General features: G+C 42.7%; 2 protein-coding genes across 3 annotated transcripts in view; one reads left to right on the forward strand and one right to left on the reverse strand.

Annotated features, from left to right (window-relative positions):
* Zfc3h1 (zinc finger C3H1-type containing) overlaps positions 1 to 2,329 on the reverse strand; it is a 52,072-nt gene extending 49,743 nt beyond the window's left edge. Inside the window, exon 1 of the mRNA XM_041666867.1 lies at positions 1,485 to 2,329. Coding sequence (XP_041522801.1) covers positions 1,485 to 2,085 — 601 coding nt within the window. The 5' untranslated portion in view covers positions 2,086 to 2,329. The remainder of the gene's footprint in view (positions 1 to 1,484) is intronic.
* Positions 2,330 to 2,739: 410 nt separating this feature from the next.
* On the forward strand, positions 2,740 to 14,497 carry Thap2 (THAP domain containing 2). 2 transcript variants are annotated; one of them, XM_041671774.1, is made up of 4 exons: positions 2,740 to 3,037; positions 9,723 to 9,918; positions 13,261 to 13,644; positions 13,894 to 14,497. In XM_041671774.1, exons 1-3 carry the CDS (start codon positions 2,967 to 2,969, stop codon positions 13,642 to 13,644), a joined length of 651 nt encoding a protein of 216 aa, XP_041527708.1. In that variant the 5' UTR covers positions 2,740 to 2,966; the 3' UTR covers positions 13,894 to 14,497. The 2 variants fall into 2 exon arrangements, with proteins under 2 accessions (XP_041527708.1, XP_041527697.1); XM_041671763.1 differs by having other exon boundaries at positions 13,261 to 14,494.
* Positions 14,498 to 15,580: the final 1,083 nt, after the last annotated feature.

Raw genomic sequence — 15,580 nt, forward strand, 5'->3', positions numbered from 1 at the left:
TAAGAAAATCTTTAAGTTGCCAACAGTACTTTTGTCCTCAATTTGCTGTTTTACTAAACTCTATTTTCATTTCTCCAACACCTATTAGATGTTTCATCTACATAACCCTAAAAACATGTCTATGTATTTAAACATCCTTTGTTTTTGAATACAAAAAGCAAAACAACAACAAAAAACAACAACAACAAAAAAACATTGATGGCTCATGTGTGCATATAATCACGGGCGGAGGTTTTCTAATCTTCATGGAAGAACATTCACTGTGTTTTAAAAGGTTACCTACCTGTGATTTTTCTCCAAAACAATCTTGAGACGCTTCTAAACCAATGTTAGGTGAGAGAAGTAACAGCTTTTTCAGGACACAGGAACCAAAACCTGCTGTTTCTTTAATTATCCCTCGCCCATTACCATCATGACATCTAGGAAAAGTCCACATAGCCTAAAGTGCTCCATAAAAATAACTGAGTATCTTCCAATTAAGTATCATATGTAAATTTTATAGAAAACATATTAAACAATCATTACACCATGGGAATTAAAGCTAGTAATAAAAGTGCTTAGTAATCTATCTTAAAACAATTAGTAAAAGTTGGGATGTATAAACCAATCATAAAACACGGAAGATTAATTTATTAACATAAACCCCGAGTAAATTTGGTAATGTTAAAGATAACCAATAATAAGATTAGAGGGGGCAAAAATTAGGAAATTGTTTTTTTTTTCTTCCTCACGTGTCCATACTCTACACATTCCTCCCTAACACACTAAAAGTATTGCTGAGTTTCTCTTTCTCTGATCTACATGTAGGCAGCACAGAGTTAAAAAGCCCAAAAGTGAACATAGGAAAGTGAACTCAATGCATACAGCTTTCCAAACAACGTATATATTCAAAAGATCTGAATTACTAAAACTGGAAGAAGAAGAAGAGGAGGAGGAGGAGGAGGAGGAGGAGGAGGAGGAAGAGGAGGAAGAACAAGAAGAAGAAGAAGGGGTCTACACACACGCACGCTCACACACACTTTAAAAGGAGAACTCTAGAAGAGTAAGGAAAATTTCACAAGAACAGTAAAATTACAGAGGAAAGTTAACGAATTCTAAAGTCAGGATGTAATATAAGTAACTAGATTCCTCAAGTTGTGGGTATTTCTTTTCTCTAATAATCTAAGTGAATTTCCCATAAAATACGAAATTCCGGTGCTAGCAAAACAGCAAATGCCAATGCAATCTGGGCTACTGGTGTACCGTTAAAAACCTGGACTGTCTTTCATTTCCCTAGCTGACCCGAATCCATGACACATTCCTGTTCGAAAGCAGTCCAGTCCAATAAAACAATCAAAGAAAATAGCGGCGGAGTGTGGCACATGACAACGGCCGACGAACAGAGACAAGTAAGTGGCTCCGAAAAGTTAAACTCAGGGACCTAGTCGTGACGCTCAAGGGAGCTCCAGCGACACACCCAGGGCAGACCGCCACGTTAAGGATACAGCTCTTACGAGGTGGAGAGGGTTCTCGCCAACTCTGACTGCTGCCGAATCCGGATCCCGCTCCTCCTCCCAGAGGAGGTCTGCACCCCGGCTTGCCTCCTCGCTCACCCACTCCTCGCCCCCGACTCCACCGACTCCCACCCCGGTACGGCCTGCCTCGAAAGCGGAAACGGTCCAGAGCGATGTGGCTCCGCTCCCAGAACGACGGTCGGGGGCTGCTTTCCGACAGGGAGCCCGAAGGCATCCGCACCGGGGGCGGGTGAGTCCGGAACGGTTCTTTGGGTCGGTAGCTGCTGTGTCCCCTGAGGTGGCCCCGCTCCGACGGGTGCCGCGAGCGTGAGAAATTCCTCAGCTGCTGCTGGGACGAAGACGAAGACGACGACGAGCCGCCGCCTCCCCCGGATCCGCCGCCCCGGGGCGGGTGAGGAGGCCTCCGGCGCGGGTACGGTAACAGCCCGCCGCCGCTACTGCTGGTGCTGCTGCTCCGGCTCCGGATCTGGCTGTTGTTGTCGTCGTCGCTGATCTCCCCATCTTCAAGCTCCCCTTCTTCCTTCGGGGAGAGGCCGCTAGAGGCCGGGGTCGAAGTCTCAGCGGTCGCCATCCGGGGAGCAGCGCCGTTCACACTACCTTAGCCTTCCGTCCGGGGACCCGCCCGCCCGCTGCCTTCCCCTTCCTCCTATCCCCTCTGTCCTAACGGGCCCGGCAGGCGCGGCCTCCCCGTGCTCGGACGCCTCGCAGCTTCTGCTCCCCAACTTCCCCGCACCCCAGATCTCTCTCGCCGGACCGTCGCTTAACCAGTACCCTCTCCTAGCGCCCCCTTGCTGCTCTTCCGCCTCGCGAGAAAGGAGCCGTGGAGGAGGTGGTGGAGGAGGAGGAGGAGGAGGCCGTGTCCCGATCGTCATTTCCGGCAGCACTCCGGAAAGGGGCGCTGACAAGCCTCGCGATAACGAGAAGCATGACGGACGCGGTGCTCTCTGGGATCTGTAGTCTCTCCTCTTGCGCAAGGCTTCGCCCTTGGTCCCTAGCGGACGCCGCTGTCCCTGGCATCCTGGCTGAAGTGGCGGGGTGCGAGCTGTCTGGGTAGCGGGCCTGCTCTTGAGTCGTAGACCTGAGTTTCAGAGTCACTCGTTGGTGGGGAAGACACCTGCCATCTTCCCGTTGCTCGGGCGCCCCTCCCTGAGACACAGTCTACCCACTCTCTGGGACCCCGGGGGGCGGGGGGGGGGGGGGGGGGGGGAAGCGGGTGTGGCCGCCATGTTGGTGAAGGCGATCGTCCGCGCCGGGAGCTCCAGGACCGTTGGCTCTGCGGGCCTGAACCCGCCATATTAATAAAGAGAAAGGGGAGTGGACCCTCCCTCCCTGCCCTGTAGTGTGCACGCCCCTCTTCCCGCCCGGCTGGCAGCGCCTGGTCGCCGGCCTCGTTCGCCTTTGCGCGGTGACAGCGGCTTTCGCGGGGCTGCGCCGAATGAGGGGCCGGGGGCAATGCCGACCAATTGCGCCGCGGCGGGCTGCGCTGCCACCTACAACAAGCACATTAACATCAGCTTCCACAGGTAAAACCCGGGCGAGGGCGTGGGGGTGACGGCCACGGGCGCTAAACGGGTCTGAGTGTCACCGGGCGCGTCAGAAGGACGCGGGGACTTGCGTTCCTCGCCTGGTGACTGCTAAGAATAGCCGGAGGATGGGAGGGAAACATCACTTTTGTCCTTTGTGTGCTGTTCCGCGCAGCCGGAGACCTTTTTCTCCGTTCCCGAGGAAAGTTTACCCAATTTGCGGAAAGCAGTGAGGATTCTTGCGAATGACACCCCTCACATTAAAAAGTATGCGCATACCTTTATTTTTTTTCCTCCTCTTTTATTTTGATATCTTAAACCATGCCTTGAGACGAATGACGCCATAAGGGACCAAGCGTCTCCCGTTCAAGTCAACACAGCCTGCTGGGTTGGAGTTAAAATTAGGCAATTTTTCGCTAGCTGAGTTGACGTGGGAAACCTTTCTGATAGGCACACACAGTAACCGCCGATGAACTGAGTCATCACTGACGGCCATGTAATTAAGCAGTGTGTATCAAAGCCCAAACAGAACATGAGCATAAAATGAACCGAGATTCCGTTTTCCTTTCTCTTGAGAACGCAGTCATGGCCTCGGTAGTGCTAAGACAAACTCTGCCAAGCATTTGGACATAATCGGTACTTGAACGTAATAGGTGCTCAGTAAATGTTCGCCTTTCCGTCAAGAACTGCCACCTGTCCAAAGGGGAAAAAAAATACTAAAAACCTAAGTGAAAACGGTTCTGACTTGATACACCCCACTATATAAAGTGTGATCTTAGGATATAGAAAATAGCTTTGATCTTTTGATTTTTTCCCTACCTCACTAAGGGCATCCCCTGACTAAAAGCTGCTACTTAAAAAAAAAAAAAAAAATCCTTCTGCTGTTTGTTTTAAAACTACTTCCTGCAAATGTAATGCATTGTTCATTCTTACAGCTGCGGTACACCAGGTCCCTAATTGCCTGACATTATGCTAATGACGGAGAAAATTCTTACCCTCGGGGACTTTAAAATTCAATAGAGGAGGAATTACAGTTGAGTGCCACAGAAAAGACATTCAAAGAGACGTAATTAGCCTTGGGAAGTCAAAGGACGCCTCACAAAAGGTGAAGTGTCAAATGAGACCACAGACCAAAGTCCGGTCTGGTCCTCTATACTAAAGCATTTTCCGTTTTTTGTTCCAAGAATACTTGAGAAGCCCTGAAGGATGCAAAAAGAGTAGCATGATTAGATTTACATAATAAAAAGCCTTCCGACTGCTGTAGAGTTAAGAGTGACACTTGGCGTGTTAGGCTAGTGTCAGCAGAGATGAGTTAGATAAGAAAGGAGCCTATTACAGAACGTTTACTTATCTGCTATTTCCTTCACAGGGAAAGCGTGTTAGGTGTCCGCTGGACAGAACACTGCTGCTCTGTTGTGGGTACAGGAGCACTGAATTAGAGGGGGCAAGAGCTGAGTGAGAAGACAAAAGGGAGCCCAAGCCTGCTGTGGTAATGCTTGTCTGTAGTCTCGGGAATGAGAAGAAAGAGGCCGGGTGTCTTTAGTTCGAGGCCAGCTGAGCTGCATAGACCCTGTCTCAAAATAAAAAAGAACATGGGGAAACCATTCAGTGGCCTCGAACAGGATGCTCTCGGCAGTAAGGGTGGAGAGGAGTAGACAGATTTTGAGATATGTTTGAGGAGAATTTACTGGACTTGGTAATCTGATGTGGAGGATGAACGGGAGGAGCCTAGCCACCACAAGCAGTGCTTAAGAGATGGACAGTGGAGAGCTGGGTGTGGTGGTTCACAGCGACAACCTTAGAATAGAGGCTGAGCCAGGAGCATCCACCCCCATGTTCTAGGTCTATCCGGACTACAGAATAAAACTCTTGTCTCAAGGGGGTAGGAGGATGCGCACTGTGCAATACTATTCATCTAATGTGAAATTAGCACTTTTATGGTAGCCTTAGAAATTTAGGTCTTTATAATTGCTAGGCAGACATATTCCCATATTCCATTTACATAGTATAGAAGGATCACCATGAATTCAAAGCCAGCCTGAGTTACAGAATGAATTTGAGGCCTAGCTACAAAATAAGATCCTGTCTCCAAATACAACAAGCAAAATCAAATCAACAAGAAAAATGGGTTTTAAAATAGCATTATAGTAAAAATATATTCATGTTTTTATAAATGCAAATAGTATTTAACTTTTCTTGTAGGACATAGATACTGTGGGTGTATGTGTCAGGGTCTCGCTATGTAGCCCTGGCTAGCTCATACTTGATATATAGACCAGGTTGGCCTTAAACTCAGAGAGATCTCTCTGCCCCTGCCTCCCAAGTGTTTCCATTAAAGACATCTACCATCATGCCTGGCCAGCCTAGACTTCTTTATCCACCTGCACAAACTGTTGCCTGGGGGCTCATGGCTTAATAGTACCTAGTGTTCTTACTGAGGCCCTGGATTTGGATCCCGGCACACATATGCATGGGAGCTCACAAACCAGACCCCGGGGATCCAACTCCTCTTGGGACTTCCTTGGGCTCTTGCACACATAGATATGTTCAAATATGTACACATACAAAATAAAAATCATTTTTAAAATTATGTTGCCTAAACTTATTTTCAGTTTTTTATACTTCTAAACCTATTCCAATCTAACATCTCTATAACATCTACATCATTCATAACCTCCTAAAATTGCCTCTGTGAACATGACCTGTGTGTCTGATTTCTAAAGATGTAATCTTTTTTACTCAGTGAAATAATCTCCACATTGTCACTAGTTTTATGAATTTTGTCCTTTGGGTTTCTTTCCTTTGTTTTACTGTCTTCTACTAACCCTTCTTAGCAAAATGACTCACCTGTGCGCGTGTGTCCCAGCCGTGAGCTGTTTTAAAGGATTCCCCAACAGGGGGCGTCCTCATCTCCAGGGCGTACAAGAGTGTTTGCGGACAGACTGTGTGCTCTTTCCTGGTCTGTCCTCTACCAGATGCGTAGATTATCGGTAGTGAACCGCCATCCAGTAAATATACGGATTCCATTTTCTCCTTTTCAGTAAGTGAAATGCCATCCCCTCGACAAGGTGGAAGCAATCCAACATGATGGACCACTGTTCCCTTTTGACTGGCTATTTGACCAGCGTCTTACCTGGTTTACTGGCTTTCACTCGTGTGCTTTAACCATCCTTGTATAATCAATGCTCTAAAGCTCCGTGTTGTTAACATTTTTCTTTCCGGGGGAAAGCCCCAGTTTGCAGTATTTGCCCAGTTTCTGAGATGCATTTCCTCTCACCAAGCGTGGTTTCAAGCCACCAGTATGACATGACTGATTGTGGAGCTAAGAAAAGATGTACAATATCACATTAATCTATTGCCGTGTAGATGCAGTAGTCGTAAATAACTTTAAAAAGTAGAAATTGGGCTGGAAAGATGGCTCAGCAGCTGAGAATAAGTACTGCTCTTCTGGAGAACCCAGGTTCAGTTCCCAGGACCCTCATCAGGCAGTTCAATCTGTTAACTCTGGCTCTAAGAGATCTAACTTCCGGCCTCCTTGGGTCCCTGGGTTTGTGTGTATATATCCTCACAAACACATGATTAGAAATGAACCTGTTTAAAAAGAAACAGTTATTAGTAAAATGTTTCGGAGTTAGCCATTTACAGTGGTTGAACTTATCAGCTCATTCGGTCATCTCGCAGTTCAGCCCTTTTGGCTTGTCAATGGCACTTTGAATGTATTTTAATATTTTTGACATAGGAGGCCCTCCATGTTTATTTCCTGTCCTGCTCCTGAGATAGCCTTATGACATCACTCCTCCCACTTAAGGTCCTTTCTTAGGGCCTTTTGGATAAATCAGCATATCCTATTCCATGCAGATCCTTTACAAAAGACCCACTATGCCACTAAGCTAGGTATTTCCATGTTCTAATCTTTAAAAGACATATGTGTGCATGTGAATTTGCAGACGTGCATCTGGAGGCCAGGACAACCTCCACGGTTGTTCTTCAGGCACTGTCTTGTTTCTTCCTTCTTTCTGAGACAGGAAACTTTCCACACTTGGTCACTGACACAGGGATCCACAGGAGCTATCTTCTTAGCCCCGTAGAAGCATGTCTACCTTTCATTACACATAATAGAAATAAAAATACCTGGGGCTGGGAATGTACCTCAATGGTAAATTATTGGGCTATCCAATAATATTCTCAGCCACTCTGCTAGTATGCTAGGATTACTTGACTCTTTACCTTCTCAGTTACTGTATACAGAGGGAGACATTTTTTTTTTATTACCACCATGTCTACAGTGCTTAAAAATGTAAGAGGTATTCAGCCATTTATTTAAAATGCAAGGAAAAAAACATTGCTCAAACACATAAGTGCATAAAACCTGGGGTGTGTTGTGTGGACAAGAATATTTCCATCCGTTGACACCATGTAAGTCTTTCAATATAAGATGTTTTTAATTTAAATTTAGCCTGTGAGCCACATCTACCCCTAAAATGTACTGTGAAAAATCCAAGCAACATATTCAAGGACCAGGAAGAGTTGCCCAGGCCATCACAAAAGGTCAAGGTTGTCCTCAGCTGCAATAGTAAGCCTGTTGTCGGCCTGAGTGACGTTAGAGTCTCAAAAACAAAACATAACACGTAATTACAACATAATTAAAGATAATGTTTTAAAGCCTGCTGTGGTGGTAGAGGCCCACATTCCAACACTGAAGGGGGAAGCCAATGGGCTGCAAATGATACTGCTCATTTCACTGATTCCCTGGTAAAATTAAATACACCTAACTACGTTTGACACAGCACTAGGTGAAAAAAGAGTTCTTTGGCCGAGAACAAATTAGTAGGTAAGTGCTAAGCCAAATGCAGCCACTCGCTCATGTAATCCAGCACGTGAAAGTCTGAGCAGATATAGTCCAGAGTCTAGCTTGTCCCTGGACTGCACAGTGTGCTGCAGTCGAGCCTGGGTTGGATTGGTAGGCCCTGTCTCGGAACTCAGAGGGCAGCGGAGACTGAGTACTAAGCAAGGTTGGTCGATTTTTCAGAAAATATCCTCTAATGAAATACTATGTACTGTGGAGTGACAGCAAATCCTCAGGGCATGTCTGTTGTGAGAAAGAATATTTAGAGTAGACTTGGGCCTTCATTGCTATGCTCCTCATCACTGGCAATGTGGAAATTAATTCTGACCCACATGATCTCACATGGACTTTATGGTTCTTTTTTATACAAATGACTACTTATAGAGGATATGGTAATCAAAGAAGTAATCTAAAGAAGACTTAGAAGCTGGCGGAATGGCTCGTCGAACAAAGACACTTGCCATGAAAATCTATCTGAATTTGACCCCCAGAACCCATGCAGAGGTTGAAGGAGAAAACCAACTCCACCAGCTTGGCCTCCGGCCTCCATTTACGAACTGGCACACATGTTCACACAGATATATCATACACATTTGGTACCAAAGGGACCTTTATTCACACACATAATTATTGTGCATCTTTGAGAGAGAAAGACTGTGTGTGCACATGCCATAGCCTGTGAGGACAGGACAACTTGTGGGAGTTGGGTTTTCTCTCCTTCCTCCATGTGGGTCCAGGAAATCAAACTCAGGTTCTGAGGTCCAGCGGTAAGTGCTCTTCTTCCCTAATGACTCATCTCACTGGCCCTAAATGGAAAAGAAAAATGAGAATTGTAATTGGAATTTAACTATATGTGAATGTTTATTCTTACATTTCCAAGTCACTTCACAAAGCTAGAATTGTTAGAATTTTTATAAAATAGTCCTCGGTATTTGTGTCTTCCTTAAAAGCAGTATGTGTTGAATGGATGTATCTTTTTATTTGAAATGAATATGAAAGGAAAGGGATAGCTCATGGATCATTTATCTTTTTATAATTATGTTTCCTGCTAAGCTCCATAGCTCCAGAATTTTTTAAATGCAGCTTAACTACATAGAATTCAGCGAATTGTTTGTATATTCTGTATTTGTATTATATCAAGTTGTGTTGAGTTGTTATTGTTTATAAAGCATGGTCAAAGATAAGCAGATTAATAATAATAATCGCTTTCCTTGAGAAATGCTGGGGACAGTGAGATGGCTCAGCAGGCAAACACTGTTATTGCCACACAAGCCTGAGAACCTGAGTTCCATGCCAGAACCCATGGTGGAAGGAAAGAACCAAATCAGTTCCCCAAAGTTGTTTTCTGATTTCCATGTTTGCCTGCACATGTGTGCATGCACACAATAAGTTTTCTCTGAAAATATGTAATTTGTACTATTGGAAATTTGAATGGAGAAAGTATAAAACGGTGATGTAATGTAGGAAAGACGAAAAGGAGTGTATTTACCCAGACTTTCCTTGTAAAAATGTTGTCTTTAACATACTTGATGTATGCGCTGCAGCAGCAGAGAACAGCATTGTGAAATTACTCCTTCTTGTGATCATTCTACAGAAGAGTGTTATTTAAACTTTAGTTATTGTCCTTCCTAAGGCCTAGGTTGGATGGGATGTCTCTTGTTAAAGTCTTGAAAATTAAACCTAAGAAAATTAGTTTTTCACTAAATTTTTATAAATAAAAATTATAACTTGGCATCTGGAGATTTTTTTACATAAATGAAGGACTTTTTAAATAACTATTGAGTACAACAAAAATAGGACAGTTGGAATTTGAGTTGCTTTTTGTTTGCTTGTTTTAAGGTTTCCTTTGGATCCTAAAAGAAGAAAAGAATGGGTTCGCCTGGTTAGGCGCAAAAATTTTGTGCCAGGAAAACACACTTTTCTTTGTTCAAAGCACTTTGAAGCCTCCTGTTTTGATCTAACAGGACAAACTCGACGACTTAAAATGGATGCTGTTCCAACCATTTTTGATTTCTGTACCCATATAAAGTCTATGGTAGGTGATGTCGCTCTCCTTTCTTAAAACATGTCTTAGAGCCTATTACTTCTTGTTTGTGCAAGTGAGCAATTCACATTGTGCTAAATGAGTGTGTAATGATACACCCCCAAAAGCTGTAGAGCGTCTGCTTGTATTATAAAGGTACAGGCTAGAATTAGAATTTAGGTCTCCTGACTCCAGTTTCGTTTCCCCTGTGAAGTCCAAACGAATACCAGATTTTGGACTCTGTATGCCCACAATTAAGGATGCTCATCAGGTAAAAGTCTATGCAATCCTCAAAGGATGAAACACTTGTGGTCCCAAGCATTTTGCATATAGGGTACTTGGCCAGAAATGCAGCCTTACATAACTAAAATTACTCACAATTATCAGTAAGTGTACCATTGGCATAAACAAAAAGATTAGTAATGACAGCTCCAGAATCACTCTATTCTGATTCTAAGATAACAAGTGATGTGCTAGCAAGTACTTTAAGAACACATATTCACTTACACCAAGAGATGGTGGTTTCAGTCGAGGCTTTATAAGAAACAATGGAGTTATTCAGTTTAGGGATGAAACCTTGGGAGTTTGGGACACTTGAGGAGGTTTTTGGCCATACATAGGGCAATTTAATTAGATAATAAATTGTGAGATGAGAAAGAAGTTATCAGATGTTGGTTTATTTGAAAGAAAAGAGAAAATCAGATGCCAGGTGAATGAATTAAAATGAGTTTAAGCCAGGCTGGTGGTGCATACCCTTAATCCCAGCACTCAAAGGCAGAAACATTTGGAGCTCTATGAGTTCGAGGCCAGCCCAGTCTACTAATTGAGGTCTATTTATTGAGCTACGGACTAAGACTCTGTCTCAAAAACAAAACCACTTGATTTGCGGCTGCAAATACAGCTCTGTAGTGGAGTGTGTCCAGAGAGTGAGGACCAGCACCAGAGAGAAGACAGGAGGAGAAAGAAGGAACATTGATCTGACTAGGTCAGAGCTGATTAGAGAAGAAAACTGAAAAAGCCACCTAAAGAAAAGCTAGAAAACTGGAGGCTTTGGAAAAGGGCGTCTTCATACCGAGTAAGAAAAGGCTGTTGGTTAACTGTGGTATTTGAATTCGGAAGTGGACATGAGTTAATGTTTTAATGGGTGGGAAGGTTGTGAATTGCCGCTTAAGATGTTGGAAAAGCTATAGAACAACAAGGGCTTTCTCATTTCTAAATCTTTCAAATTTGAGCACCTTAAAGCATACCTGACCCCGAGTATGCACTCAAATATTGAGATTGAAATGCACCATCAGCCGGCACAGGGAATGCATATTTCATATTTGTAATTTAGATCCTCAGGAGGTGGAGGCAGGAGGAGCAGTTCATCTGCTCCATAGAAAGGGCAGCACCAACCAGGGCTTCGTGAGCCATTATCTCAAGAAAAGGGAAGATGGAACTTTATTTCTGACATCTGATCATTTATTTATCCAATAACTATTTTTTTTAATTTTTTACTTTATGTGCATTGGTATTTTGTCTGCATATATGTCTATGTGAGGGTGTCAGATTCCCTGGAGGTAGAGTTATAAGCAGTTGTAAGCTGCCATGTGGGTGCTGAGAATTGAACCTAGGTCCTCTGGAAGAACCACCACTGCTCTTAACCACTGAGCCTTCTCTCCAGCCCCATCCAATAACTATTAAACTTTTCATTATGACAAAATCTGTTACATGTTGAGAAAATGAAGAGCAAAGGGAGACTGTGCCATTTCTCTTGAAGAGAGGCCAGCTGTAGTTTTTATGATCGTAGGAACTATAATTTTTTCAGCATCGTTTCCCCAGGACATAATTATTGAAAAGCGGTGTGGTTGGGTTTTTTTATTTGTTTGTTTGTTGTTGTTTTTGTTTAGAGAGACTATCTTGTTCTTAAGGTAGCCCAAGCTATCTTCAAACTCTGGCCTGAGCTATTCTTTTTTTAAAAAAGATTTATCTTATTTTATATGTATTGGTGTTTTTGCTTGAGTGTATGTCTGCACCATAAATATGCTGGTGCCTGTGGAGACCAGAAGAGGACATTGGATCTACTGGAAAAATGAAGTCACAAACAGTTGTTAGCCACCATATAGGTGATGAAAATTGAATCTGGGTTCTTTGGAAGAGCAACCAGTGCTCTCAACTACTGAGCTATCCTCCAGCCCTACAAGCTTCTCTTGAACTAGCTGTCTTCCTGCCTCTGCCTCCAAAAGCCAAAAACGGGGTTTTTTTTTATGCTTTGGCTTTTTTGAGACAGTTTCACTGCATAACTCTAGGCTAGCCTCAAGTTTATGGTATCCCTGCCTCAGCCTCCTGAATGCAGGGATCACAGTGTGTACCATCATATCTTGAAGGAATGTTTGTTTAATAAAGGAAAGACATGATTATAAGAAGATGTGCTACCATAGGAAAACAAAACGTGGTTTAATATTTCTGGAGTATAGTGAACAAAAGAATCCTTAGCTTTTGTTCGGACAAAGCAATTCCTATCCAGTTTTTTGTTTTTTTTTTTTTTTTTGGTTTTTCGAGACAGGGTTTCTTTGTGGCTTTGGAGCCTGTCCTGGAACTAGCTCTGTAGACCAGGCTGGTCTCGAACTCACAGAGATCCACCTGCCTCTGCCTCCTGAGTGCTGGGATTAAAGGCGTGCGCCACCACCGCCCTGCTAGCAATTCCTATCCAGATTTTAAATCTTTGAAGATTTAGTGCGAAGAATTAATAAGTAAACCTGTTTGGGAACTTGGTACCTGAGAACATACCTCCATAGACATGTGAGTTTTTGTTTATGTAGATTCCAGGTCTGAACTATTCATCAAATTGAGAGACTAACACTTAGCAAAAAGGAAATCAGATCAATACCATAGATAAGTGAAATGTCTAAACAAATTCTAGTTTGGTCTTAGTAAAAAGAGTTGAAAAAGATTTTTAAAACCCCCAAAGAATAATATTGAATAGTGTGGAAGAAACCTTGAAAGATCCATTTCTAAATCAATGTTTGAGTGTCTCTATAGATAAGGAAGAAAGTGACTAGTGAGGCCTGGCACAGACACACCTTTAATCCCAGCGGGTGGATCTCTTTAAATTCAAGGCCACTCTGGTCTCAGTAACGAGTTCCGTGACCACCTGAGAGGTCTAGGTAGAGAGACCGCGTCTCAAATAGAGAAAAGTACAGGGTGGGTCGAGTTCATTCAGCCTACTGAGACGCTCTAGCCGTGGTCACATGAGATGGTGTGCTGTTGTTGCCCGTTATACCTAGCAGTCCTCAATCATGTGTGCTCAAAACTGGACACTGTTTACTTACTTGTGATATCCGTAATTTATATTCAACTCTCTGTTCGGCTCAGAAACTCAAGTCAAGGAATCTTTTGAAGAAAAATGACAGTTTTCCTCCAACTGGACCGTGGAATTTAAAGTCGAACAGCCAACAAGTACTACTCGAACACAGTTATGCCTTTAGGAACCCCATGGAGGCGAAAAAAAGGATAATTAAACTAGAGAAAGAAATAGCAAGCTTAAGAAGGAAAATGAAAACTTGCCTACAAAGAGAACGCAGAGCAACTCAAAGATGGATCAAAGCCACGTGCTTGGTGAAGAGTTTAGAAGCCAGTAACATGCTACCCAAGGGCCTCTCCGAACACATTTTACCCACGGCCTTACATGATCTTCCTTTGGAAGACTTCAAACTTCTCCAACAAGATCAACAAGGTAAACCATTACCAGTTCTCTAAGTGTAAACTAGACAAGATCTGCACCCAGGTTTTCCTTCCACAGAACCTGATGCCCTTCTTCCCCTCTTCCCACCATCGAAGAGACAGGGCAGTTGTACTAAAATCACGTTCTTAAGGTTTTACTTGAAGTAACAATCACTGTATAACTTGCAGAGACTTGAGTCTAAGACAAATGGGAAAAAGTAACGACAGCTTTGAGAACGCGTAGAAGTGCCTTACACGAGGACTATGTGCTTAGACGATGTCTAGGAAACACTGTGGAGTGTTTCTGCTTGTGTTTTCTAAACTGCTGTCAAACAGGAATGACAAGCGAGACGTTCCTATGAGGAAAAACATTCTACACCAAAGTTGGGATACTACATTCTAAAGAATATGCGAGGTGGGAGCTAATCATTAAATGTGAACTTAAAACCACTGGATTTTGTATTAATTAAATTATTGGGATTGTGGTCGAACATTTTTAGAATAAGACCTCTGGGGTACAGGGCAATTTTTTTTCTTTTTTAACTTTGTATTTTTTTTAAACTAGTCAAAATAAGCTTATCATGGTTTCCTTATAGGAACCATTGAACTTAAAAGTAGGTTGTAAAATAATTTGAAAATAATATTTTGAATGTGAAATGCCTTTGAGACTCCAAGCTAGGTGAGGCCTCAAGTACCTCAGACTGAGAAAAACTGGTGAGTTATAACTCAGCTTCTAAGAAAATAATGCAGAATTTAAGATCTAGCTTTTACTTTACCAAACTAATAGATAAGTGCAAATGATCCTTTTTATAATAAAAGTACTGAATTTCCATCTTCATAGCTGATAAATTAACTCCTCATATTTCTCTCTGCTTTTTTTTTTTTTTTTTTTTTTTGGTTTTTCGAGACAGGGTTTCTCTGTGGCTTTGGAGCCTGTCTTGGAACTAGCTCTGTAGACCAGGCTGGTCTCGAACTCACAGAGATCCACCTGCCTCTGCCTCCCGAGTGCTGGGATTAAAGGCATGTGCTACCATCGCCAGCAGCTGATAAATTAATAAACAAGTTAGACCTGTACCCATTTGCTCCTTGTAACAAAATTCTTAAGCTGTTACTTCTTTTTTTAAACTAGTTACTAATTGCCTTTTCTATGTCAAAAATAGCTTTTGTCCCCCCACTTAATGTATCTCAGTATAATTTAGTCACAAGAAAGTACTTTAACTATGTTGTGTTAACTTAAAACAAAATAACAAAATTAATTTATCCTTCCCATCAACTTTTTTTCTTTTTTCTTTCTTTCTTTTTTTTTTTTTTAAGACAGAGTTTTTCTGTAGCTTTGAGACCTGTCCTGGAACTTGTTCTGTGGACCAGGTTGGCCTCAGACTCACAGAGATCTGCCTGCCTCTGCCTCCCGAATGCTGGGATTAAAATCGTGTACCACCACCTGGCTTTTTTTTTTTTTTTTTTAGAAAATCAGCCTTAATTCACAATGGAAATAAAATGCAGTTCTCTAAAACAATGTGTGTCTCTGTGATGAAGCTATGCAAATGCTGATTATTTATGAAGTAGATGTATCGCGTTTGTTCCTCTGGCTGCCACTTGCACCTTGGAAGGCCTGCCTTATGTCACTAACTGCTCAACAAGAGCCCTTCCTTCGAAAAGCTTTGCTCAGTAATGTAAAAGTGGGCTCGGAGAAGCGAGTTAATGTAGTTCTGCTTCAACTTGGTGAGATTACCATATGACAGTAATACGCCCGATCTTAAAGAACTATAAATCTTTCCTACAAAGAAATGGAAGTTTGATTTTTTTTTTACCAACTTTTTTTTTCTCTTTTTCTCCCCCAGTTGTCAAGCCCTCTTTAGTAAATAATGTCCTCCCTGCAAACGCAATGGTAGGAAAGGTTTCTTTAAGATTTTTTATGATACTTATAACAAATATGCTTTACAATCCTTTTGCTTGTTATCTGAAGTAGCAG

This window comes from Microtus oregoni, unplaced genomic scaffold, assembly GCF_018167655.1.
Source record: "Microtus oregoni isolate MIOR12 unplaced genomic scaffold, Mior012 000001F_ref0000356, whole genome shotgun sequence".
Classification (NCBI taxonomy): Eukaryota; Metazoa; Chordata; class Mammalia; order Rodentia; family Cricetidae; genus Microtus; species Microtus oregoni.